Source organism: Oncorhynchus masou, unplaced genomic scaffold (assembly GCF_036934945.1).
Source record: "Oncorhynchus masou masou isolate Uvic2021 unplaced genomic scaffold, UVic_Omas_1.1 unplaced_scaffold_4067, whole genome shotgun sequence".
Classification (NCBI taxonomy): Eukaryota; Metazoa; Chordata; class Actinopteri; order Salmoniformes; family Salmonidae; genus Oncorhynchus; species Oncorhynchus masou.
In genome coordinates this window covers 7,772-31,598 of record NW_027010467.1, presented here as the reverse complement: position 1 = coordinate 31,598, position 23,827 = coordinate 7,772, and the positions used below count along the sequence as shown (strand labels likewise).

The window sequence follows — 23,827 nt, the reverse complement described above, 5'->3', positions numbered from 1 at the left end:
CCTCCTCTCTCGCTCTGTGCTCTCTCTCTCCTCCTCTCTCGCTCTGTGCTCTCTCTCTCCTCCTCTCTCTGTGCTCTCTCTCTCCTCTCTCGCACTGTGCTCTCTCTCTCCTCTCTCGCTCTGTGCTCTCTGTCTCTCTCCCTCTCTCGCTCTGTGCTCTCTCTCCTCCTCTCTCGCTCTGTGCTCTCTCTCTCCTCCTCTCTCGCTCTGTGCTCTCTCTCTCCATCCTCTCTCGCTCTGTGCTCTCTCTCTCCTCCTCTCTCGCACTGTGCTCTCTCTCTCCTCCTCTCTCGCTCTGTGCTCTCTCTCTCTGTGCTCTCTCTCTCCTCTCTCGCTCTGTGCTCTCTCTCTCCTCTCTCGCTCTGTGCTCTCTCTCTCTCTCCTCCTCCTCTCTCGCTCTGTGCTCTCCTCCTCTCTCGCACTGTGCTCTCTCTCCGCCTCTCTCGCACTGTGCTCTCTCTCTCCGCCTCTCTCGCTCTGTGCTCTCTCTCTCTGCCTCTCTCTCTCCTCCTCTCTCTCTCTGCCTCTCTCGCTCTGTGCTCTCTCTCTCCGCCTCTCGCTCTGTGCTCTCGCTCTCTCCTCCTCTCACGCTCTGTGCTCTCGCTCTCTCCTCCTCTCACGCTCTGTGCTCTCTCTCTCTCCTCCTCTCTCGCTCTGTGCTCTCTCTCTCCTCCTCTCTCGCTCTGTGCTCTCTCTCTCCTCTCTCGCTCTGTGCTCTCTCTCTCCTCCTCTCTCGCTCTGTGCTCTCTCTCTCCTCCTCTCTCGCTCTGTGCTCTCTCTCTCCTCTCTCTCGCTCTGTGCTCTCTCTCTCCTCCTCTCTCGCTCTGTGCTCTCTCTCTCCTCCTCTCTCGCTCTGTGCTCTCTCTCTCCTCCTCTCTCGCTCTGTGCTCTCTCTCCCCTCCTCTCTCGCTCTGTGCTCTCTCTCTCCTCCTCTCTCGCTCTGTGCTCTCTCTCTCTCCTCCTCTCTCGCTCTGTGCTCTCTCTCTCCTCCTCTCTCGCTCTGTGCTCTCTCTCCTCTCTCGCACTGTGCTCTCTCTCTCTGCCTCTCTCTCCTCCTCTCTCTCTCTGCCTCTCTCGCTCTGTGCTCTCTCTCCTCTCTCGCTCTGTGCTCTCTCTCTCCTCTCTCGCTCTGTGCTCTCTCTCTCCTCCTCTCTCGCTCTGTGCTCTCTCTCTCCTCCTCTCTCGCACTGTGCTCTCTCTCTCCTCCTCTCTCGCTCTGTGCTCTCTCTCTCCTCCTCTCTCGCTCTGTGCTCTCTCTCTCCTCCTCTCTCGCTCTGTGCTCTCTCTCTCCTCCTCTCTCGCTCTGTGCTCTCTCTCCTCTCTCGCACTGTGCTCTCTCTCTCTCTGCTCTCTCCTCCTCTCTCTCTCTGCCTCTCTCGCTCTGTGCTCTCTCTCTCCTCTCTCGCTCTGTGCTCTCTCTCTCCTCTCTCGCTCTGTGCTCTCTCTCTCCTCCTCTCTCGCTCTGTGCTCTCTCTCCTCCTCTCTCGCACTGTGCTCTCTCTCTCCGCCTCTCTCGCACTGTGCTCTCTCTCTCCGTCTCTCGCTCTGTGCTCTCTCTCTCTGCCTCTCTCCTCCTCCTCTCTCTCTGCCTCTCTCGCTCTGTGCTCTCTCTCTCCGCCTCTCGCTCTGTGCTCTCTCTCTCTGCCTCTCTCCTCCTCTCTCTCTCCGCCTCTCGCTCTGTGCTCTCTCTCTCTCTGCCTCTCTCCTCCTCTCTCTCTCTGCCTCTCTCGCTCTGTGCTCTCTCTCTCCGCCTCTCGCTCTGTGCTCTCTCTCTCTGCCTCTCTCCTCCTCTCTCTCTCCGCCTCTCGCTCTGTGCTCTCTCTCTCCCGCCTCTCGCTCTGTGCTCTCTCTCCGCCTCTCGCTCTGTGCTCTCTCTCTCCCTCCTCTCTCGCTCTGTGCTCTCTCTCTCCTCTGGCTCTGTTCTCTCTCTCTCCTCTCTCTCTCTCCGCCTCTCGCTCTGTGCTCTCTCTCTCTGCCTCTCTCCTCCTCTCTCTCTCCGCCTCTCGCTCTGTGCTCTCTCTCTCCGCCTCTCGCTCTGTGCTCTCTCTCTCCTCCTCTCGCTCTGTGCTCTCTCTCTCCGCCTCTCGCTCTGTGCTCTCTCTCTCCTCCTCTCTCGCTCTGTGCTCTCTCTCCTCCTCTCTCGCTCTGTGCTCTCTCTCCTCCTCTCTCGCTCTGCTCTCTCTCTCCTCCTCTCTCGCTCTGCTCTCTCTCTCCTCCTCTCTCGCTCTGCTCTCTCTCTCCCTCCTCTCTCGCTCTGTGCTCTCTCTCTCCTCCTCTCTCGCTCTGTGCTCTCTCTCCTCTCTCGCTCTGTGCTCTCTCTCTCCTCCTCTCTCGCTCTGTGCTCTCTCTCTCCTCCTCTCTCGCTCTGTGCTCTCTCTCTCCCTCCTCTCTCGCTCTGTGCTCTCTCTCTCCTCCTCTCTCGCTCTGTGCTCTCTCTCTCTCCTCCTCTCTCGCTCTGTGCTCTCTCTCTCCTCCTCTCTCGCTCTGTGCTCTCTCTCTCCTCCTCTCTCGCTCTGCTCTCTCTCTCCTCCTCTCTCGCTCTGTGCTCTCTCTCTCCTCCTCTCTCGCTCTGTGCTCTCTTCTCTCTCGCTCTGTGCTCTCTTCTCTCTCGCTCTGTGCTCTCTTCTCTCTCGCTCTGTGGTCTCTCTCCTCCTCTCTCACTCTGTGCTCTCTCTCTCCTCTCTCGCTCTGTGCTCTCTCTCTCCTCTCTCGCTCTGTGCTCTCTCTCTCCTCTCTCGCTCTGTGCTCTCTCCTCCTCTCTCGCTCTCTCCTCCTCTCTCGCTCTCTCCTCCTCTCTCGCTCTCTTCTCTCGCTCTCTCCTCTCTCGCTCTCTCCTCTCTCCTCCTCTCTCGCTCTGTGCTCTCTCCTCCTCTCTCGCTCTGTGCTCTCTCTCTCGCTCTGTGCTCTTGCCCTCACTTCTACTCTCTCTCTCTCTGTGCTCACTCGTGCCTCTGCTCTCTCTTGCCCTCTCTCCTCTCTTTCTCTCGCTGCAGAATGCATCCAGACACAGCTGTCAGTAAAAGCCAACCCCGTCACCACAATAACAACTCTCTCACAGTGGCCCCACAGTGAAAATACAATACCTGCTAGCTACGCAATTACAATCACTTTATCACAACCAGTCAAAGATGCAATAACACCACACATGTCCTCTTTCCACAAAATCACTATCTTGTTTGATCAGTAATTCAAGGAGGATAGGATCTTTGCTCTGCTGCTGAGAGACTTTAACGGTTTGTTGTTTTGGTCTCTTTTCGTCAGGGTGCTAATATCCTCTTAACAGACAACGGGATGTGAAACTAGGTGAGCTATTCATCCATGCTTGAAGACCCGCAAAGGTCGATCTCATGACCCTCAGCTGTGTGTATGTGTTTATATAATCTGAAAGGACCTGTCACTTGTTGTTCCAGCTGATTTTGGAGTTGCAGCCAAAATAACAGCCACCATTGCCAAGAGGAAGTCCTTCATCGGGACTCCTTACTGGTGAGTCTTTCTCCGAGACAGTCCTCTGTCGGGACTCCTTACTGGTGAGTCTTTCTCTGAGACAGTCCTCTGTCGGGACTCCTTACTGGTGAGTCTATCTCTGAGACAGTCCTCTGTCGCGACTCCTTACTGGTGAGTCTTACTCCGAGACAGTCCTCTGTCGGGACTCCTTGCTGGTGAGTCTTTCTCTGAGACAGTCCTCTGTAGGGACTCCTTACTGGTGAGTCTTTCTCCGAGACAGTCCTCTGTCGGGACTCCTTACTGGTGAGTCTTTCTCTGAGACAGTCCTCTGTCGGGACTCCTTACTGGTGAGTCTTTCTCTGAGACAGTCCTCTGTCGGGACTCCTTACTGGTGAGTCTTTCTCCGAGACAGTCCTCTGTCGGGACTCCTTACTGGCGAGTCTTTCTCTGAGACAGTCCTCTGTCGGGACTCCTTACTGGTGAGTCTTTCTCTGAGACAGTCCTCTGTAGGGACTCCTTGCTGGTGAGTCTTTCTCTGAGACAGTCCTCTGTCGGGACTCCTTACTGGTGAGTCTTTCTCTGAGACAGCCCTCTGTCGGGACTCCTTACTGGTGAGTCTTTCTCTGAGACAGTCCTCTGTCGGGACTCCTTACTGGTGAGTCTTTCTCTGAGACAGTCCTCTGTAGGGACTCCTTGCTGGTGAGTCTTTCTCTGAGACAGTCCTCTGTCGGGACTCCTTACTGGTGAGTCTTTCTCTGAGACAGCCCTCTGTCGGGACTCCTTACTGGTGAGTCTTTCTCTGAGGCTGTTCGTCCCAAATGGCTCCCTGTTCCCATTATAGTGAACTACTTTTATAGGGTGCCATTCGGGACACCTCCTTTCTCTCCATCCCTCCCCACCCACAGGGGGCAGCAGTGTAATAATTTAACTACCCCACAGGGGGCAGCATTGTAATAATTTAACTACCCCACAGGGGGCAGCAGTGTAATAATTTAACTACCCCACAGGGGGCAGCAGTGTAATAATTTAACTACCCCACAGGGGGCAGCATTGTAATAATTTAACTACCCCACAGGGGGCAGTAGTGTAATAATTTAACTACCCCACAGGGGGCAGTAGTGTGATAATTTAACTACCCCACAGGGGGCAGTAGTGTGATAATTTAACTACCCCACAGGGGGCATTTAACTACCCCACAGGGGGCAGCAGTGTAATAATTTAACTACCCCACAGGGGGCAGCAGTGTAATAATTTAACTACCCCACAGGGGGCAGTAGTGTGATAATTTAACTACCCCACAGGGGGCATTTAACTACCCCACAGGGGGCAGTAGTGTGAATCTAACTACCCCACAGGGAGCAGTAGTGTGATAATTTAACTACCCCACAGGGGGCAGTAGTGTGATAAATGCCCCCTGTGGGGTAGTTAAATTAACTACCCCACAGGGGGCAGCAGTGTGATAATTTAACTACCCCACAGGGGGCAGTAGTGTGAATTTAACTACCCCACAGGGGGCAGTAGTGTAATAATTTAACTACCCCACAGGGGGCATTTAACTACCCCACAGGGGGCAGCAGTGTGATAATTTAACTACCCCACAGGGGGCATTTAACTACCCCACAGGGGGCATTTAACTACCCCACAGGGGGCAGCAGTGTGATAATTTAACTACCCCACAGGGGGCAGTAGTGTGAATTTAACTACCCCACAGGGGGCAGTAGTGTAATAATTTAACTACCCCACAGGGGGCATTTAACTACCCCACAGGGGGCAGCAGTGTGATAATTTAACTACCCCACAGGGGGCAGCAGATTGAGATGTGTCATATGTGTGTTATCTGTGCAGGATGGCCCCAGAGGTAGCAGCAGTAGAGAAGAACGGGGGTTACAACCAGCTGTGTGACATCTGGGCCGTGGGCATCACCTCCATAGAACTGGCCGAGCTGCAGCCCCCTATGTTTGACCTGCACCCAATGAGGTACTGTTCTTTTTCCACTTCCTCATTTATCAGCCAATCGGGGAGCTAACTCTGCCATCCACTTCCTCATCAGCCTTGAAGGTGTTGGCAGAAAGCGGATGTTGCTTGTTTTCAGGGATACAATATTTTACCCCTGAAACAGGAAGAGGAAACTCCCCTCAGACGTCTCTTTACGTCTGTTACATTAAGTTCTTCCTCGTCAGCCAATGAGTCACTGCCCTCCACTTCCATATACATATCATCCACCAATCAACCGCTGTATCTGCCCCAATTCCTCACCCATCTAATAATCAGCATCTGTCCCGGATTTTATCCAATTCCTGCTTTTGTATTCTGATAATGTTCCCTCTGATCTTTTCGTCACTAAGCCGTTCTCTGATCTGATGCAATTAAAAACGACCATGGGGTGTGAGTTTCCTAAAAATGTTGTAGCCCTGAGATCTCTGATGTCTACCATTGGCCCTTAAGACGAGCTTAATGCTAGGAAGGTTTCGGAAACTCACCCCAGGACACTGTCTGAAAAGTCTCCGAACACTGGCGGCGAAGTAAGAGAATGTTATATAACATGATTTGACGTGTTGTTTTCAGGGCCTTGTTTCTCATGTCAAAGAGCAGCTTTCAGCCTCCCAAGCTGAAAGATAAAATGAAGTGGTGAGTACAGTGTGCCAGTGTAACGGATGTGAAACGGCGAGCTCAGTCAGTGGTGGTGCAGCGCCAAATAGCGTTTCAATCGGTGACGTCACTCGCTCTGAGACCTCGAAGTCGTGGTTCCCCCTGTGCTCTGCGAGGGCCGCGGCTTTTTGTGGAGCCATGGGCAACGATGCTTCGAGGGGTGACTGTTATTGATGTGTGCAGAGGGTCCCTGGTTCGCGCCCGGGTACGGGCGAGGGGACAGTTATACTGTTACACCTGTGACCTGGAACACCCCCTGTTTGTTTATACTGCTGCAGTCAGTAACACCCCCCTGTTTGTTTATACTGCTGCAGTCAGTAACACCCCCCTGTTTGTTTATACTGCTGCAGTCAGTAACACCCCCCTGTTTGTTTATACTGCTGCAGTCAGTAACACCCCCCTGTTTGTTTATACTGCTGCAGTCAGTAACACCCCCTGTTTGTTTATACTGCTGCAGTCAGTAACACCCCCCCCCCTGTTTGTTTATACTGCTGCAGTCAGTAACACCCCCCTGTTTGTTTATACTGCTGCAGTCAGTAACACCCCCTGTTTGTTTATACTGCTGCAGTCAGTAACACCCCCCTGTTTGTTTATACTGCTGCAGTCAGTAACAGCCCCCCTGTTTGTTTATACTGCTGCAGTCAGTAACACCCCCCCCCCTGTTTGTTTATACTGCTGCAGTCAGTAACACCCCCCCCTGTTTGTTTATACTGCTGCAGTCAGTAACACCCCCCAGTAACACCCTGTTTGTTTATACTGCTGCAGTCAGTAACAGCCCCCCCCTGTTTGTTTATACTGCTGCAGTCAGTAACACCCCCCTGTTTGTTTATACTGCTGCAGTCAGTAACACCCCCCCCCCCTGTTTGTTTATACTGCTGCAGTCAGTAACACCCCCCTGTTTGTTTATACTGCTGCAGTCAGTAACACCCCCTGTTTGTTTATACTGCTGCAGTCAGTAACACCCCCTGTTTGTTTATACTGCTGCAGTCAGTAACACCCCCCTGTTTGTTTATACTGCTGCAGTCAGTAACACCCCCCCCTGTTTGTTTATACTGCTGCAGTCAGTAACACCCCCTGTTTGTTTATACTGCTGCAGTCAGTAACACCCCCCTGTTTGTTTATACTGCTGCAGTCAGTAACACCCCCCCCTGTTTGTTTATACTGCTGCAGTCAGTAACACCCCCCTGTTTGTTTATACTGCTGCAGTCAGTAACACCCCCTTTTGTTTATACTGCTGCAGTCAGTAACACCCCCCCTGTTTGTTTATACTGCTGCAGTCAGTAACACCCCCCTGTTTGTTTATACTGCTGCAGTCAGTAACACCCCCCTGTTTGTTTATGCTGCTGCAGTCAGTAACACCCCCTGTTTGTTTATACTGCTGCAGTCAGTAACACCCCCTGTTTGTTTATACTGCTGCAGTCAGTAACACCCCCCCTGTTTGTTTATACTGCTGCAGTCAGTAACACCCCCCCCCCTGTTTGTTTATACTGCAGTCGCAGTCAGTAACACCCCCCTGTTTGTTTATACTGCTGCAGTCAGTAACACCCCCCCTGTTTGTTTATACTGCTGCAGTCAGTAACACCCCCCTGTTTGTTTATACTGCTGCAGTCAGTAACACCCCCCTGTTTGTTTATACTGCTGCAGTCAGTAACAGCCCCCCTGTTTGTTTATACTGCTGCAGTCAGTAACACCCCCCTGTTTGTTTATACTGCTGCAGTCAGTAACACCCCCCCCTGTTTGTTTATACTGCTGCAGTCAGTATACACCCCCCCCCTGTTTGTTTATACTGCTGCAGTCAGTAACACCCCCCTGTTTGTTTATACTGCTGCAGTCAGTAACACCCCCCTGTTTGTTTATACTGCTGCAGTCAGTAACACCCCCCCTGTTTGTTTATACTGCTGCAGTCAGTAACACCCCCCCTGTTTGTTTATACTGCTGCAGTCAGTAACACCCCCCTGTTTGTTTATACTGCTGCAGTCAGTAACACCCCCCTGTTTGTTTATACTGCTGCAGTCAGTAACACCCCCCTGTTTGTTTATACTGCTGCAGTCAGTAACACCCCCCCCCCTGTTTGTTTATACTGCTGCAGTCAGTAACACCCCCCCCCCTGTTTGTTTATACTGCTGCAGTCAGTAACACCCCCCCCCCTGTTTGTTTATACTGCTGCAGTCAGTAACACTGCCCCCCCTGTTTGTTTATACTGCTGCAGTCAGTAACACCCCCCCCTGTTTGTCTATACTGCTGCAGTCAGTAACACCCCCCTGTTTGTTTATACTGCTGCAGTCAGTAACACCCCCCTGTTTGTCTATACTGCTGCAGTCAGTAACACCCCCTGTTTGTTTATACTGCTGCAGTCAGTAACACCCCCCTGTTTGTTTATACTGCTGCAGTCAGTAACAGCCCCCCTGTTTGTTTATACTGCTGCAGTCAGTAACACCCCCCCCTGTTTGTCTATACTGCTGCAGTCAGTAACACCCCCTGTTTGTCTATACTGCTGCAGTCAGTAACACCCCCCTGTTTGTCTATACTGCTGCAGTCAGTAACACCCCCCCTGTTTGTTTATACTGCTGCAGTCAGTAACACCCCCCCTGTTTGTTTATACTGCTGCAGTCAGTAACAGCCCCCCTGTTTGTTTATACTGCTGCAGTCAGTAACACCCCCCCTGTTTGTTTATACTGCTGCAGTCAGTAACACCCCCCCCCTGTTTGTCTATACTGCTGCAGTCAGTAACACCCCCTGTTTGTTAATACTGCTGCAGTCAGTAACACCCCCCCCTGTTTGTTTATACTGCTGCAGTCAGTAACACCCCCCCCTGTTTGTTTATACTGCTGCAGTCAGTAACAGCCCCCCCTGTTTGTTTATACTGCTGCAGTCAGTAACACCCCCTGTTTGTTTATACTGCTGCAGTCAGTAACATCCCCCCCCTGTTTGTTTATACTGCTGCAGTCAGTAACACCCCCCTGTTTGTTTATACTGCTGCAGTCAGTAACACCCCCTGTTTGTTTATACTGCTGCAGTCAGTAACAGCCCCCCTGTTTATACTGCTGCAGTCAGTAACACCCCCCCCCCCTGTTTGTTTATACTGCTGCAGTCAGTAACACCCCCCCTGTTTGTTTATACTGCTGCAGTCAGTAACAGCCCCCCCCTGTTTGTTTATACTGCTGCAGTCAGTAACAGCCCCCTGTTTGTTTATACTGCTGCAGTCAGTAACACCCCTGTTTGTTTATACTGCTGCAGTCAGTAACACCCCCCTGTTTGTTTATACTGCTGCAGTCAGTAACACCCCCCCCCCCCTGTTTGTTTATACTGCTGCAGTCAGTAACACCCCCCCCTGTTTGTTTATACTGCTGCAGTCAGTAACACCCCCCCCCCTGTTTGTTTATACTGCTGCAGTCAGTAACACCCCCCCCTGTTTGTTTATACTGCTGCAGTCAGTAACAGCCCCCCTGTTTATACTGCTGCAGTCAGTAACACCCCCTGTTTGTTTATACTGCTGCAGTCAGTAACAGCCCCCCCCCCTGTTTATACTGCTGCAGTCAGTAACACCCCCCTGTTTATACTGCTGCAGTCAGTAACACCCCCCCCCCTGTTTGTTTATACTGCTGCAGTCAGTAACACCCCCCCCTGTTTGTTTATACTGCTGCAGTCAGTAACACCCCCCCTGTTTATACTGCTGCAGTCAGTAACAGCCCCCCCCTGTTTGTCTATACTGCTGCAGTCAGTAACAGCCCCCTGTTTATACTGCTGCAGTCAGTAACACCCCCTGTTTGTTTATACTGCTGCAGTCAGTAACAGCCCCCCTGTTTATACTGCTGCACTCAGTAACAGCCCCCCCCTGTTTATACTGCTGCAGTCAGTACAGCCCCCCCTGTTTATACTGCTGCAGTCAGTACAGCCCCCCTGTTTATACTGCTGCAGTCAGTACAGCCCCCCCTGTTTGTTTATACTGCTGCAGTCAGTACACCCCCCTGTTTATACTGCTGCAGTCAGTACAGCCCCCTGTTTATACTGCTGCAGTCAGTACAGCCCCCTGTTTATACTGCTGCAGTCAGTACAGCCCCCCTGTTTATACTGCTGCAGTCAGTAACACCCCCCTGTTTATACTGCTGCAGTCAGTAACAGCCCCCCCCCCTGTTTATACTGCTGCAGTCAGTAACACCCCCCCCTGTTTGTTTATACTGCCGCAGTCAGTAACTCCCCCCTGTTTGTTTATACTGCTGCAGTCAGTAACACCCCCCCTGTTTGTTTATACTGCTGCAGTCAGTAACACCCCCCTGTTTGTTTATACTGCTGCAGTCAGTAACACCCCCCCCCCTGTTTGTTTATACTGCTGCAGTCAGTAACACCCCCCCCCCTGTTTGTTTATACTGCTGCAGTCAGTAACAGCCCCCCTGTTTATACTGCTGCAGTCAGTAACACCCCCCTGTTTGTTTATACTGCTGCAGTCAGTAACAGCCCCCCCTGTTTGTTTATACTGCTGCAGTCAGTAACACCCCCCCCTGTTTGTTTATACTGCTGCAGTCAGTAACACCCCCTGTTTATACTGCTGCAGTCAGTACAGCCCCCCTGTTTATACTGCTGCAGTCAGTAACACCCCCTGTTTGTTTATACTGCTGCAGTCAGTAACACCCCCCCCCTGTTTGTTTATACTGCTGCAGTCAGTAACACCCCCCCCCCCCTGTTTATACTGCTGCAGTCAGTAACACCCCCCCCCCCCTGTTTGTTTATACTGCTGCAGTCAGTAACACCCCCCTGTTTGTTTATACTGCTGCAGTCAGTAACACCCCCCTGTTTGTTTATACTGCTGCAGTCAGTAACACCCCCCTGTTTGTTTATACTGCTGCAGTCAGTAACAGCCCCCTGTTTATACTGCTGCAGTCAGTACAGCCCCCCTGTTTGTTTATACTGCTGCAGTCAGTAACAGCCCCCTGTTTGTTTATACTGCTGCAGTCAGTAACAGCCCCCCTGTTTGTTTATACTGCTGCAGTCAGTAACAGCCCCCCCTGTTTGTTTATACTGCTGCAGTCAGTAACACCCCTGTTTGTTTATACTGCTGCAGTCAGTAACACCCCCCCCTGTTTGTTTATACTGCTGCAGTCAGTAACAGCCCCTCCCCCCTGTTTGTTTATACTGCTGCAGTCAGTAACACCCCCCCCCCCTGTTTGTTTATACTGCTGCAGTCAGTAACACCCCCCTGTTTGTTTATACTGCTGCAGTCAGTAACACCCCCTGTTTGTTTATACTGCTGCAGTCAGTAACACCCCCCCCCCTGTTTGTTTATACTGCTGCAGTCAGTAACACCCCCCCCCCTGTTTGTTTATACTGCTGCAGTCAGTAACAGCCCTCCCTCCCCCCTCCAGGTCCACAGCCTTCCATAACTTTGTGAAAGTCTCTCTGACCAAGAACCCCAAGAAGAGACCAACAGCAGAGAAGCTCCTATCGGTAAGTAACACAGCCTCATCGAAAGGGCTTCCTGGTTGAGGAACGGGGTCGGGGGGAAACCAGCTTAGACCATCTCTAGTTAATCAAGTTAATAATTACAAATGTTCTGGATCATTGACAAGACTAGGAAAAGTGTTCCATCTCTTTCTTTCTCGTGCTTCTGGACTGTCGGAGGTTGATCCTAGTTAATGGTTGTCCGTTCTTGAAAGCTGCTATTCAGAGCGTTAGTGTGCCGGCCATCTTGTGTTATTGTCACGAGATCACTAATGAAGTCTGTCTGTCTCCCCCGTCTGTCTGTCTCCCCCTCCACCTGTCTGTCACTCCCATCTGTCTGTGTTGCAGCATTTGTTTATAGATCAGACAGGGCTGACCAGGAGAGTAGCTGTGGAGCTGCTGGACAAGATGAACAACCCAGACAACCACCAACACTTCTCTGAGGTGGACGACGATGACCTGGAGGTAAATAACTAACCACAGCCCTGTCTGTCTGTCTGGGACTAAAACTAACCACAGCCCTGTCTGTCTGTCTGTGACTAAAACTAACCACAGCCCTGTCTGTCTGTCTGGGACTAAAACTAACCACAGCCCTGTCTGTCTGTCTGGGACTAAAACTAACCACAGCCCTGTCTGTCTGTCTGGGACTAAAACTAACCACAGCCCTGTCTGTCTGTCTGGGACTAAAACTACCCACAGCCCTGTCTTGTCTGTCTTGTCTGTCTTGTCTGTCTGTCTGTCTGGGACTAAAACTAACCACAGCCCTGTCTGTCTGTCTGGGACTAAAACTACCCACAGCCCTGTCTTGTCTGTCTTGTCTGTCTTGTCTGTCTGTCTGTCTGGGACTAAAACTAACCACAGCCCTGTCTGTCTGTCTGGTACTAAAACTAACCACAGCCCTCTGTCTGTCTGTCTGTCTGTCTGTCTGTCTGTCTGTCTGTCTGGTACTAAAACTAACCACAGCCCTCTGTCTGTCTGTCTGTCTGTCTGTCTGAAACTAACCACAGCCCTCTGTCTGTCTGTCTGTCTGTCTGTCTGTCTGTCTGTCTGGTTCTGTAACTAACCACAGCCCTCTCTGTCTGTCTGTCTGGTACTAAAACTAACCACAGCCGTCTGTCTGTCTGTCTGGTTCTGAAACTAACCACAGCCCTCTGTCTGTCTGTCTGGTTCTGTAACTAACCACAGCCGTCTGTCTGTCTGTCTGGTACTGAAACTAACCACAGCCCTCTGTCTGTCTGTCTGGTTCTGAAACTAACCACAGCCCTCTCTGTCTGTCTGTCTGGTACTAAAACTAACCACAGCCGTCTGTCTGTCTGTCTGGTTCTGTAACTAACCACAGCCGTCTGTCTGTCTGTCTGTCTGTCTGTCTGTCTGGTACTGAAACTAACCACAGCCCTCTCTGTCTGTCTGTCTGGTACTAAAACTAACCACAGCCGTCTGTCTGTCTGTCTGGTTCTGAAACTAACCACAGCCCTCTCTGTCTGTCTGTCTGGTTCTGAAACTAACCACAGCCGTCTGTCTGTCTGTCTGTCTGTCTGTCTGTCTGTCTGTCTGTCTGGTTCTGAAACTAACCACAGCCCTCTGTCTGTCTGTCTGTCTGTCTGGTACTGTAACTAACCACAGCCCTCTGTCTGTCTGGTTCTGTAACTAACCACAGCCGTCTGTCTGGTTCTGAAACTAACCACAGCCCTCTGTCTGTCTGTCTGGTTCTGTAACTAACCACAGCCGTCTGTCTGTCTGTCTGTCTGTCTGGTACTGAAACTAACCACAGCCCTCTCTGTCTGTCTGTCTGGTACTAAAACTAACCACAGCCGTCTGTCTGTCTGTCTGGTTCTGAAACTAACCACAGCCCTCTGTCTGTCTGGTTCTGAAACTAACCACAGCCGTCTGTCTGTCTGTCTGTCTGGTACTGAAACTAACCACAGCCCTCTGTCTGTCTGTCTGGTACTAAAACTAACCACAGCCCTCTGTCTGTCTGTCTGGTTCTGTAACTAACCACAGCCGTCTGTCTGTCTGTCTGTCTGTCTGGTTCTGAAACTAACCACAGCCCTCTGTCTGTCTGTCTGGTTCTGTAACTAACCACAGCCCTCTCTGTCTGTCTGTCTGGTACTAAAACTAACCACAGCCGTCTGTCTGTCTGTCTGGTTCTGAAACTAACCACAGCCGTCTGTCTGTCTGTCTGTCTGTCTGGTACTGAAACTAACCACAGCCCTCTCTGTCTGTCTGTCTGGTACTAAAACTAACCACAGCCGTCTGTCTGTCTGTCTGGTACTGAAACTAACCACAGCCCTCTGTCTGTCTGTCTGTCTGTAACTAACCACAGCCCTCTGTCTGTCTGTCTGTCTGTCTGTCTGGTTCTGAAACTAACCACAGCCCTCTGTCTGTCTGTCTGTCTGTCTGGTTCTGAAACTAACCACAGCCCTCTGTCTGTCTGTCTGTCTGTAACTAACCACAGCCCTCTGTCTGTCTGTCTGTCTGAAACTAACCACAGCCGTCTGTCTGTCTGTCTGGTTCTGAAACTAACCACAGCCCTCTGTCTGTCTGTCTGTCTGTCTGGTTCTGAAACTAACCACAGCCCTCTGTCTGTCTGTCTGTCTGAAACTAACCACAGCCGTCTGTCTGTCTGTCTGGTTCTGAAACTAACCACAGCCCTCTGTCTGTCTGTCTGTCTGTCTGTCTGTCTGTCTGTCTGTCTGGTTCTGAAACTAACCACAGCCCTCTGTCTGTCTGTCTGTCTGTAACTAACCACAGCCCTCTGTCTGTCTGTCTGTCTGTCTGTCTGTCTGGTTCTGAAACTAACCACAGCCCTCTGTCTGTCTGTCTGTCTGGTTCTGAAACTAACCACAGCCCTCTGTCTGTCTGTAACTAACCACAGCCCTCTGTCTGTCTGTCTGTCTGTCTGGTTCTGAAACTAACCACAGCCCTCTGTCTGTCTGTCTGTCTGTCTGGTTCTGTAACTAACCACAGCCCTCTGTCTGTCTGTCTGGTTCTGTAACTAACCACAGCCCTCTGTCTGTCTGTCTGGTTCTGTAACTAACCACAGCCCTCTGTCTGTCTGTAACTAACCACAGCCCTCTGTCTGTCTGTAACTAACCACAGCCCTCTGTCTGTCTGTAACTAACCACAGCCCTCTGTCTGGTTCTGAAACTAACCACAGCCCTCTGTCTGTCTGTCTGTCTGTCTGTCTGGTTCTGAAACTAACCACAGCCCTCTCTGTCTGTCTGTCTGGTTCTGAAACTAACCACAGCCCTCTATCTGTCTGTCTGAAACTAACCACAGCCCTCTGTCTGTCTGTCTGTCTGTCTGTCTGGTACTAAAACTAACCACAGTTCCCTATTCCCCATATACAGTGCATTCCAATAACGTTCTCTGTCTCTCTCACCGTTATGACATCGTTTCCTCTTGTGGTGTTATGTATTTACAGTGAAAGTATTCAGACCCTTTCACGTTTTCCACATTTTGGCCATCAATCAATCAAATGTATTGATAAAGCCCTTCTTACATCAGCTGATATCTCAAAGTGCTGTACAGAAACCCAGCCTAAAACCCCAAACAGCAAGTAATGCAGGTGTAGAAGCACGGTGGCTAGGACAAACTCCCTAGAAAGGCAGGGAGAAGAATGGGGAGAAAATCCCTAAATACAGGTGTGCCAAGCTTGTAGCATCATACCCAAGAAGACTCGAGGCTGTACTCACTGCCAAAGGTGCTTCAACAAAGTACTGCGTAAAGGGTCTGAATACTTAAATGTGAATGTGATAGTTTGTTATAATTTCTAAAAAACCTTTTTGCTTTGACATTATGGGGTATTGTTTGTCGATTGATGAGGAAAAACATCCATTTTATACTAAGACTGTAATGTAACAAAATGTGGAGAAAGTCAAGGGGTCTGAGTAGTTTATTTCTTCACTTTGAAACATATCTAATTTTGAAAGTCTGTCTACTCTCTTTCTCCACCTCTTTCTTTTCTTGTTCTCTCTCTTCCCTTATTTTTCTCCCCCCTATTTCTTCCCCTCCCTCCTCAGTCTCTTTCAGTAGTGAGACACACCATCCGTTCCATCAACAAACACCCCAGACCAGAGAGAACTCACTCGGAGATCAGCTGTAAGTAACACCAGCCACTCTCTCCTCTCTTCTCCTACTCCTCTGGTCCTCTCTTCCCCTCCTCCTCTGGTCCTCTCCTCCTCTGGTCCTCTCCTCCTCTGGTCCTCTCCTCCTCTGGTCCTCTCCTCCTCTGGTCCTCTCCTCCTCTGGTCCTCTCCTCCTCTGGTCCTCTCCTCCTCTGGTCCTCTCCTCCTCTGGTCCTCTCCTCCTCTGGTCCTCTCCTCCTCTGGTCCTCTCCTCCTCTGGTCCTCCTCTTCCTCTGGTCCTCCTCCTCCTCTGGTCCTCTCTTCCCCTCCTCCTCTGGTCCTCTCTTCCCCTCCTCCTCTGGTCCTCTCCTCCTCTGGTCCTCTCCTCCTCTGGTCCTCCTCTTCCTCTGGTCCTCTCCTCCTCTGGTCCTCTCCTCCTCTGGTCCTCCTCTTCCTCTGGTCCTCCTCCTCCTCTGGTCCTCCTCCTCCTCTGGTCCTCCTCCTCCTCTGGTCCTCCTCCTCCTCTGGTCCTCCTCCTCCTCTGGTCCTCCTCCTCCTCTGGTCCTCCTCCTCCTCTGGTCCTCCTCCTCCTCTGGTCCTCCTCTGGTCCTCTTCTCCTGGTCCTCCTCTGGTCCTCTTCTCCTGGTCCTCCTCTGGTCCTCTTCTCCTGGTCCTCCTCTGGTCCTCTTCTCCTGGTCCTCCTCTGGTCCTCCTCCTCTGGTCCTCTTCTCCTGGTCCTCCTCCTCTGGTCCTCTTCTCCTCGTCCTCCTCCTCTGGTCCTCTTCTCCTGGTCCTCCTCCTCTGGTCCTCTTCTCCTGGTCCTCCTCCTCTGGTCCTCTTCTCCTCGTCCTCCTCTGGTCCTCTCTTCTCCTCTGTCCTCCTCGATCCTCCAGTGTCAGCCTCTCCTTTCTCCTCCTCCATCAGTGATTATCTGTCAACATCCCACAGTATCTAGACAGGAAAACCCACCCCCTTGTCCCTAGTCGACCAGTTGAATTAGTCAGAGCTCTGAATCGCTCTCCCATTGGCTGGTCTGTCTCCTGCAGGGGCGGGCCATAGTGTTAATCCTGCAGGGCTGGCTCAGAGCCAGGACCCGTGGGAGAGCAGCGGACACGCTGGGTTCAAATACTATTCAATATCTTTCAAATCGTGTTGAACATTTGCTTGAAGCCTGCCGAGAGTGCCAGATGGGTGGGACGGTTCTCATTTGGGAAAAATTGGTTACTTTACACCAGACACACTGCAACGGATTTATGTCTTAAAAATCTGTTGGGGTGTTGATGACAGTCCAATACAGAAGCATGTCTGTTCTACCAAATTTATCTCCCAAATAAATTTATCTCCCAAATAAATATATCTCTGTTATGCTGTGGGTACTGAACTGATATGCATGATTGTTAGGACACTCCCATGCTCGTATAAATGGAATTTCACACACAGTTTTGAGCAATAGCTTGAAATCAGAGTTTGATTATTTGTTACATTGTATTCATTTTTTCATTTTGTCCGGTATTGTTTCACATTTGACCCCACCCCCCCCAAAAAACAAAAAAACAAACCAAACCTGAACATCATAACTACGTGTCCATGCAAGTCATTAGTTTATTGGACAAAAATGCACATTTATGATTATCATGAAGCTTCACTGTCCCGATCTGCATAACACTTTAGCTTTGGTTTCCAACAACATGAGGGAGGAAACGGCACAATAGCTGCTCTAACTGCAACGTGAATCCTCCATATTCAATGGTCTACAACCTTCTCCCCTAACCAAGAATAATCTATATTCAGTAGTCTATAACCCCTTATCCCTTGACCATGAATAATCTATATTCAGTAGTCTATAACCCCTTCTCCCCTGACCATGAATAATCTATATTCAATAGTCTATAACCCCTTCTCCCCTGACCATGAATAATCTATATTCAGTAGTCTATAACCCCTTCTCCCCTAACCATGAATAATCTATATTCAGTAGTCTATAACCCCTTCTCCCCTAACCATGAATAATCTATATTCAGTAGTCTATAACCCCTTCTCCCCTGACCATGAATAATCTATATTCAATAGTCTATAACCTTCTCCCCTAACCATGAATAATCTATATTCAATAGTCTATAACCCCTTCTCCCCTGACCATGAATAATCTATATTCAGTAGTCTATAACCCCTTCTCCCCTAACCATGAATAATCTATATTCAGTAGTCTATAACCCCTTCTCCCCTACATTCCTAAAGAAAATACTGTACTTTTTACTCCATATATTTACCCTGACACCTAAAAGTAGTCATTACATTTTGGAATGCTTATCAGGACATGAAAATGGTCCAATTCACACACTTATCAAGAGAACAGCAACCCTGGTCCTCCCTCCTGCCTCTGATCTGGAGGACTCACTAAACAGAGAACATCCCTGGTCATCATCCCTACTGCCTTTGACCTGGCGGACTCACTAAACACACATGCTTCGTTTTTATAAATGATGCCTTCGTGTTGGAGTGTGTCCCTGGCTATCCCCACATTTAAATAACAAGAAAACGGTGGTCTGGTTTGCTTAATATAAGGAATTTGAATTAAGTTATACTTTTTTTTATTTTGATACTTAAGTATATATTAAAACCAAATACTTTTAGACTTTTACACAAGGTGTATTTTACTGGGTGACTTTCACTTTTACTTGAGTCATTTTCTATTAAGGGATCTTTTACTTTTACTCAAGTATGACAATTGGGTACTTTTTCCACCATTGGTTCTATGGAAAATACATATTCCTCTCATTCAAGTTGCGAGAACCAAAGGGGAGGAAACGTATTCTGACAAGCAGTCAATGCACAACAATACTAAATGCAATCGCGGTAAAAAAAGTGAGAGTTGTGGCCTTCTGTTTTAAAAAAAAGACTGGCATCCCTCTTCAAGGAATACCTAGGATAGGATAAGTAATCCTTCTCACCCCCGCCCCCTTAAATGATTTAGATGCACTATTGTAAAGTGGCTGTTCCACTGGATGTCAGAAGGTGAATTCACCAATTTGTAAGTCGCTCTGGATAAGTGCGTCTGCTAAAAGACTTAAATGTAATGTAAATGTAATCCCAACATTCCCCTGCTGGCACGTTTACAGTATTTCTCTACTGTAATCCGTCAAATTGTTTTACAAATGCATCTTTACAACCAGAGTTTCAAGCTTGGTTTAGGCGCAACGGAGCTATTTTTAAAGGGCAACGGAGCACAGGCCACAGGGCGCTTTAACGGGAAAACGGGGCGCCTTAACGGGAAAACGGGCGCCTTAACGGGAAAACGGGGCGCCTTAACGGGAAAACGGGGCGCCTTAATGGGAAAACGGGGCGCCTTAATGGGAAAACGGGGCGCCTTAATGGGAAAACGGGGCGCCTTAACGGGAAAACGGGGCGCCTTAATGGGAAAACGGGGCGCCTTAACGGGAAAACGGGCGCCTTAACGGGAAAACGGGCGCCTTAACGGGAAAACGGGCGCCTTAACGGGAAAACGGGGCGCCTTAACGGAAAACGGGGCGCCTTAACGGGAAAACGGGGCGCCTTAACGGGAAAACGGGGCGCCTTAACGGGAAAACGGGGCGCCTTAACGGGAAAACGGGGCGCCTTAACGGGAAAACGGGGCGCCTTAACGGGAAAACGGGGCGCTTTTAACGGGAAAACGGGGCGCCTTAACGGGAAAACGGGGCGCTTAACGGGAAAAACGGGGCGCGCCTTAACGGAAAAAACGGGCGCCTTAACGGGAAAACGGGCGCCTTAACGGAAAAACGGGCGCCTTAACGGGAAAACGGGCGCCTTAACGGGAAAAACGGGGCGCCTTAACGGGAAAACGGGGCGCCTTAACGGGAAAACGGGCGCCTTAACGGGAAAACGGGACGCTTTAACGGGAAAACGGGCGCCTTAATGGGAAAACGGGGCGCCTTAACGGGGAAAACGGGGCGCTTTAACGGGAAAACGGGGCGCCTTAATGGGAAAACGGGCGCCTTAATGGGAAAACGGGCGCTTAATGGGAAAACGGGGCGCCTTAATGGGAAAACGGGGCGCCTTAATGGGAAAACGGGGCGCCTTAATGGGAAAACGGGCGCTTAATGGGAAAAACGGGGCGCCTTAATGGGAAAAACGGGGCGCTAATGGGAAAACGGGCGCCTTAATGGGAAAACGGGCGCCTTAACGGAAAAACGGGCGCCTTAACGGGAAAACGGGCGCCTTAACGGGAAAACGGGGCGCCCTTAACGGGAAACGGGCGCCTTTAACGGGAAAACGGGCGCCTTAACGGGAAAACGGGCGCCTTAATGGGAAACGGGGCGCCTTAATGGGAAAAGCGGGGCGCCTTAGCGGGAAAACGGGGCGCCTTAACGGGAAAAGCGGGGCGCCTTAACGGGAAAACGGGGCGCCTTAACGGGAAAACGGGGCGCCTTAACGGGAAAACGGGGCTACAGGTGATGATGCTCTGATAATATAGAGTGGGGGAAGGGGCCACAAAAATCTGAACTCATCAGGAGGGGCCACAGTGGGAAGGAAGGAAGGAAGGAAGCAGGAAGCATTCAAACAAGGCATGTCCGAAATGGATCTTTATTCTACCAGAGAACCTTGGTTAAAAGTGATGCTCTCTATCGGGTACCATTTTGGGACTCACATGGTGCCTGAATGTGAGATCCTAATTAACGGAGAGAGCCTGGCCTGCCCTTTGTGTTGATGGCTCTGGTTTGAATTTTCCCAATGTGCAGATCTAGGATGAGTTTCTCCCTCACCACAACCTAACCTCAACCATTATGTGGAGAAATGCGAAACTGGTCTAAGATCAGTCGGTGTCTTTAAGGATTTACTCAGTGTTGATGCATTAAGGATACTGGTATGGTTTGTTGTGATGGTTGGAGTGTTGGGATCTGGCTCCCCCTACTGACTGGAGTGTGTAATGTCTCAATGCCACTTCTTCAAAGCCTTCTTCTCTCTTCCACAGTTGATAAAGTGAAGTTTGAACCTCCACTGAGGAAGGAAACGGAGGCTCACACTGAAATGGTGAATATATTTAATATTACATAAGCAATTTCATTGGTTATTTGTGATTTTTGCTTATTTTTGACTAGCGTATGGGGTGCCATTTCAGACTCGGCCTGCATTGACTCTGTACCGTAATACTCTGTATATAGCCTCCACATTGACTCTGTACCGTAATACTCTGTATATAGCCTCCACATTGACTCTGTACCGGTACCCCCTGTATATAGCCTCCACATTGACTCTGTACCGTAATACTCTGTATATAGCCTCTACATTGACTCTGTACCGGTACCCTCTGTATATAGCCTCCACATTGACTCTGTACTGGTACCCTCTGTATATAGCCTCCACATTGACTCTGTACCGGTACCCCCTGTATATAGCCTCCACATTGACTCTGTACCGGTAACCCCTGTATATAGCCTCTACATTGACTCTGTACCGGTACCCCCTGTATATAGCCTCCACATTGACTCTGTACCGGTAACCCCTGTATATAGCCTCCACATTGACTCTGTACCGTAATACTCTGTATATAACCTCCACATTGACTCTGTAACGTAATACTCTGTATATAGCCTCCACATTGACTCTGTACCGTAATACTCTGTATATAGCCTCCACATTGACTCAGTACCGGTACCCCTGTATATAGCCTCCACATTTATTCTGTACCGGTACCCCCTGTATATAGCCTCCACATTGACTCTGTACCGTAATACTCTGTATATAGCCTCCACATTGACTCTGTACTAGTACCCCCTGTATATAGCCTCCACATTGACTCTGTATCGGTACCCCCTGTATATAGCCTCCACATTGACTCTGTACTGGTACCCCCTGTATATAGCCTCCACATTGACTCTGTACTGGTACCCCCTGTATATAGCCTCCACATTGACTCTGTACTGGTACCCTCTGTATATAGCCTCCACATTGACTCTGTACCGGTACCCCCTGTATATAGCCTCCACATTGACTCTGTACCGGTACCCCCTGTATATAGCCTCCACATTGACTCTGTACCGTAACACTCTGTATATAGCCTCCACATTGACTCTGTACCGTAACACTCTGTATATAGCCTCCACATTGACTCTGTACCGTAACACCCTGTATATAGCCTCCACATTGACTCTGTACCGTAACACCCTGTATATAGCCTCCACATTGACTCTGTACTGTAATACCCTGTATATAGCCTCCACATTGACTCTGTACCGGTACCCCCTGTATATAGCCTCCACATTGACTCTGTACTGTAATACCCTGTATATAGCCTCCACATTGACTCTGTACCGTAACACTCTTTATATAGCCTCCACATTGACTCTGTACCGTAACACCCTGTATATAGCCTCCACATTGACTCTGTACTGTAATACCCTGTATATAGCCTCCACATTGACTCTGTACCCGGTACCCCCTGTATATAGCCTCCACATTGACTCTGTACCGGTACCCCCTGTATATAGCCTCCACATTGACTCTGTACGGTACCCCCTGTATATAGCCTCCACATTGACTCTGTACGGTACCCCCTGTATATAGCCTCCACATTGACTCTGTACTGTAATACCCTGTATATAGCCTCCACATTGACTCTGTACTGTAATACCCTGTATATAGCCTCCACATTGACTCTGTACCGGTACCCCCTGTATATAGCCTCCACATTGACTCTGTACCGGTAACCCCTGTATATAGCCTCCACATTGACTCTGTACCGGTACCCCCTGTATATAGCCTCCACATTGACTCTGTACCGGTACCCCCTGTATATAGCCTCCACATTGACTCTGTACCAGTACCCCCTGTATATAGCCTCCACATTGACTCTGTACCGGTACCCCCTGTATATAGCCTCCACATTGACTCTGTACCGGTACCCCCTGTATAAAGCCTCCACATTGACTCTGTACCGGTACCCCCTGTATATAGCCTCCACATTGACTCTGTACCGGTACCCCCTGTATATAGCCTCCACATTGACTCTGTACGGTACCCCCTGTATATAGCCTCCACATTGACTCTGTACCGGTACCCCCTGTATATAGCCTCCACATTGACTCTGTACCGGTACCCCCTGTATATAGCCTCCACATTGACTCTGTACCGGTACCCCTGTATATAGCCTCCACATTGACTCTGTACTGGTACCCCTGTATATAGTCTCCACATTGACTCTGTACCAGTACCCCCTGTATATAGCCTCCACATTGACTCTGTACCGGTACCCCCTGTATATAACCTCCACATTGACTCTGTACTGTAATACCCTGTATAAAGCCTCGCTACTGTTATTTTACTGCTGCTCTTTAATTATTTCTTACTGTTATTGTTTTAAATGTTGTACTTATCTTATAACTGCATTGTTGGTTAAGGGCTTTTAAGTAAACATTTCGCTAAGGTCTACACCTGTTGTTTTAGTTTTTTTTTTATACACAAGAGCCATTGTCGAAGGTTGTTCACTACTCTATAGGGTGCCATTTTCTACGCAGCCCCCTGGTGTTCTGGAACTAACTGTCTTGTTTGTTTATTGCCGTGGTCTTTCCAGGATGTGACTAAACAGAGCGATTTCCCCTCCCCCTGGAGCCCATTCGCAGAGGGAGGCATCACGGCCAGGTAAGAACCCTGTGGTAACCGTCGTCACGGCAACGCCTCCGTTAATGGCTCCAGGCTTCTGTTTTTAGCTGGCTGGGGCTGTCTCCTGTCTTGTCTGGTCCAATGTGAGTCTGCCACGCGACTGTTGAATACCTCCATGGTTAAGACAAAATGGAATGTCTCCCTCCACACTTAAAAATATGTCATAAAACTAGATAAACCAAAACAAGAGGTAATATGTATATATTTTTTAATGTGGACTCATGACATTTTTGGCTGGTTTTACGCACCCAACAACAATTTTTAAGAGAGTGGGATGGTTCCTTTCCATTAGACCATTGGTACACAGGACAGCACGAGAGCCCTGGCATTAGTCATCAATACCTTTTAGTAATCAATACCTTTTAGTAATCAATACCTTTTTAGTAATCAATACCTTTTTAGTAATCAATACCTTTTAGTAATCAATACCTTTTAGTAATCAATACCTTTTAGTAATCAATACCTTTTAGTAATCAATACCTTTTAGTAATCAATACCTTTTAGTAATCAATACCTTTTAGTAATCAATACCTTTTAGTAATCAATACATCTGTAAATCATCTACTCTGCTCAAG

General features: G+C 49.5%; 1 protein-coding gene across 1 annotated transcript; it reads left to right on the top strand.

Moving 5' to 3' along the window:
• Positions 1-3,283: 3,283 nt before the first annotated feature.
• LOC135534875 (mitogen-activated protein kinase kinase kinase kinase 5-like) lies at positions 3,284-23,259 on the top strand (the record flags this gene model as incomplete). The annotated part of the gene is made up of 9 exons (XM_064961687.1): positions 3,284-3,303; positions 3,411-3,483; positions 5,290-5,421; positions 6,010-6,072; positions 11,454-11,535; positions 11,878-11,994; positions 15,552-15,630; positions 20,566-20,624; positions 23,164-23,259. Coding segments are annotated over 9 exons (697 nt in total), but the record flags the coding sequence as incomplete, so codon positions are not given.
• Between the last annotated feature and the right edge of the window lie 568 nt (positions 23,260-23,827).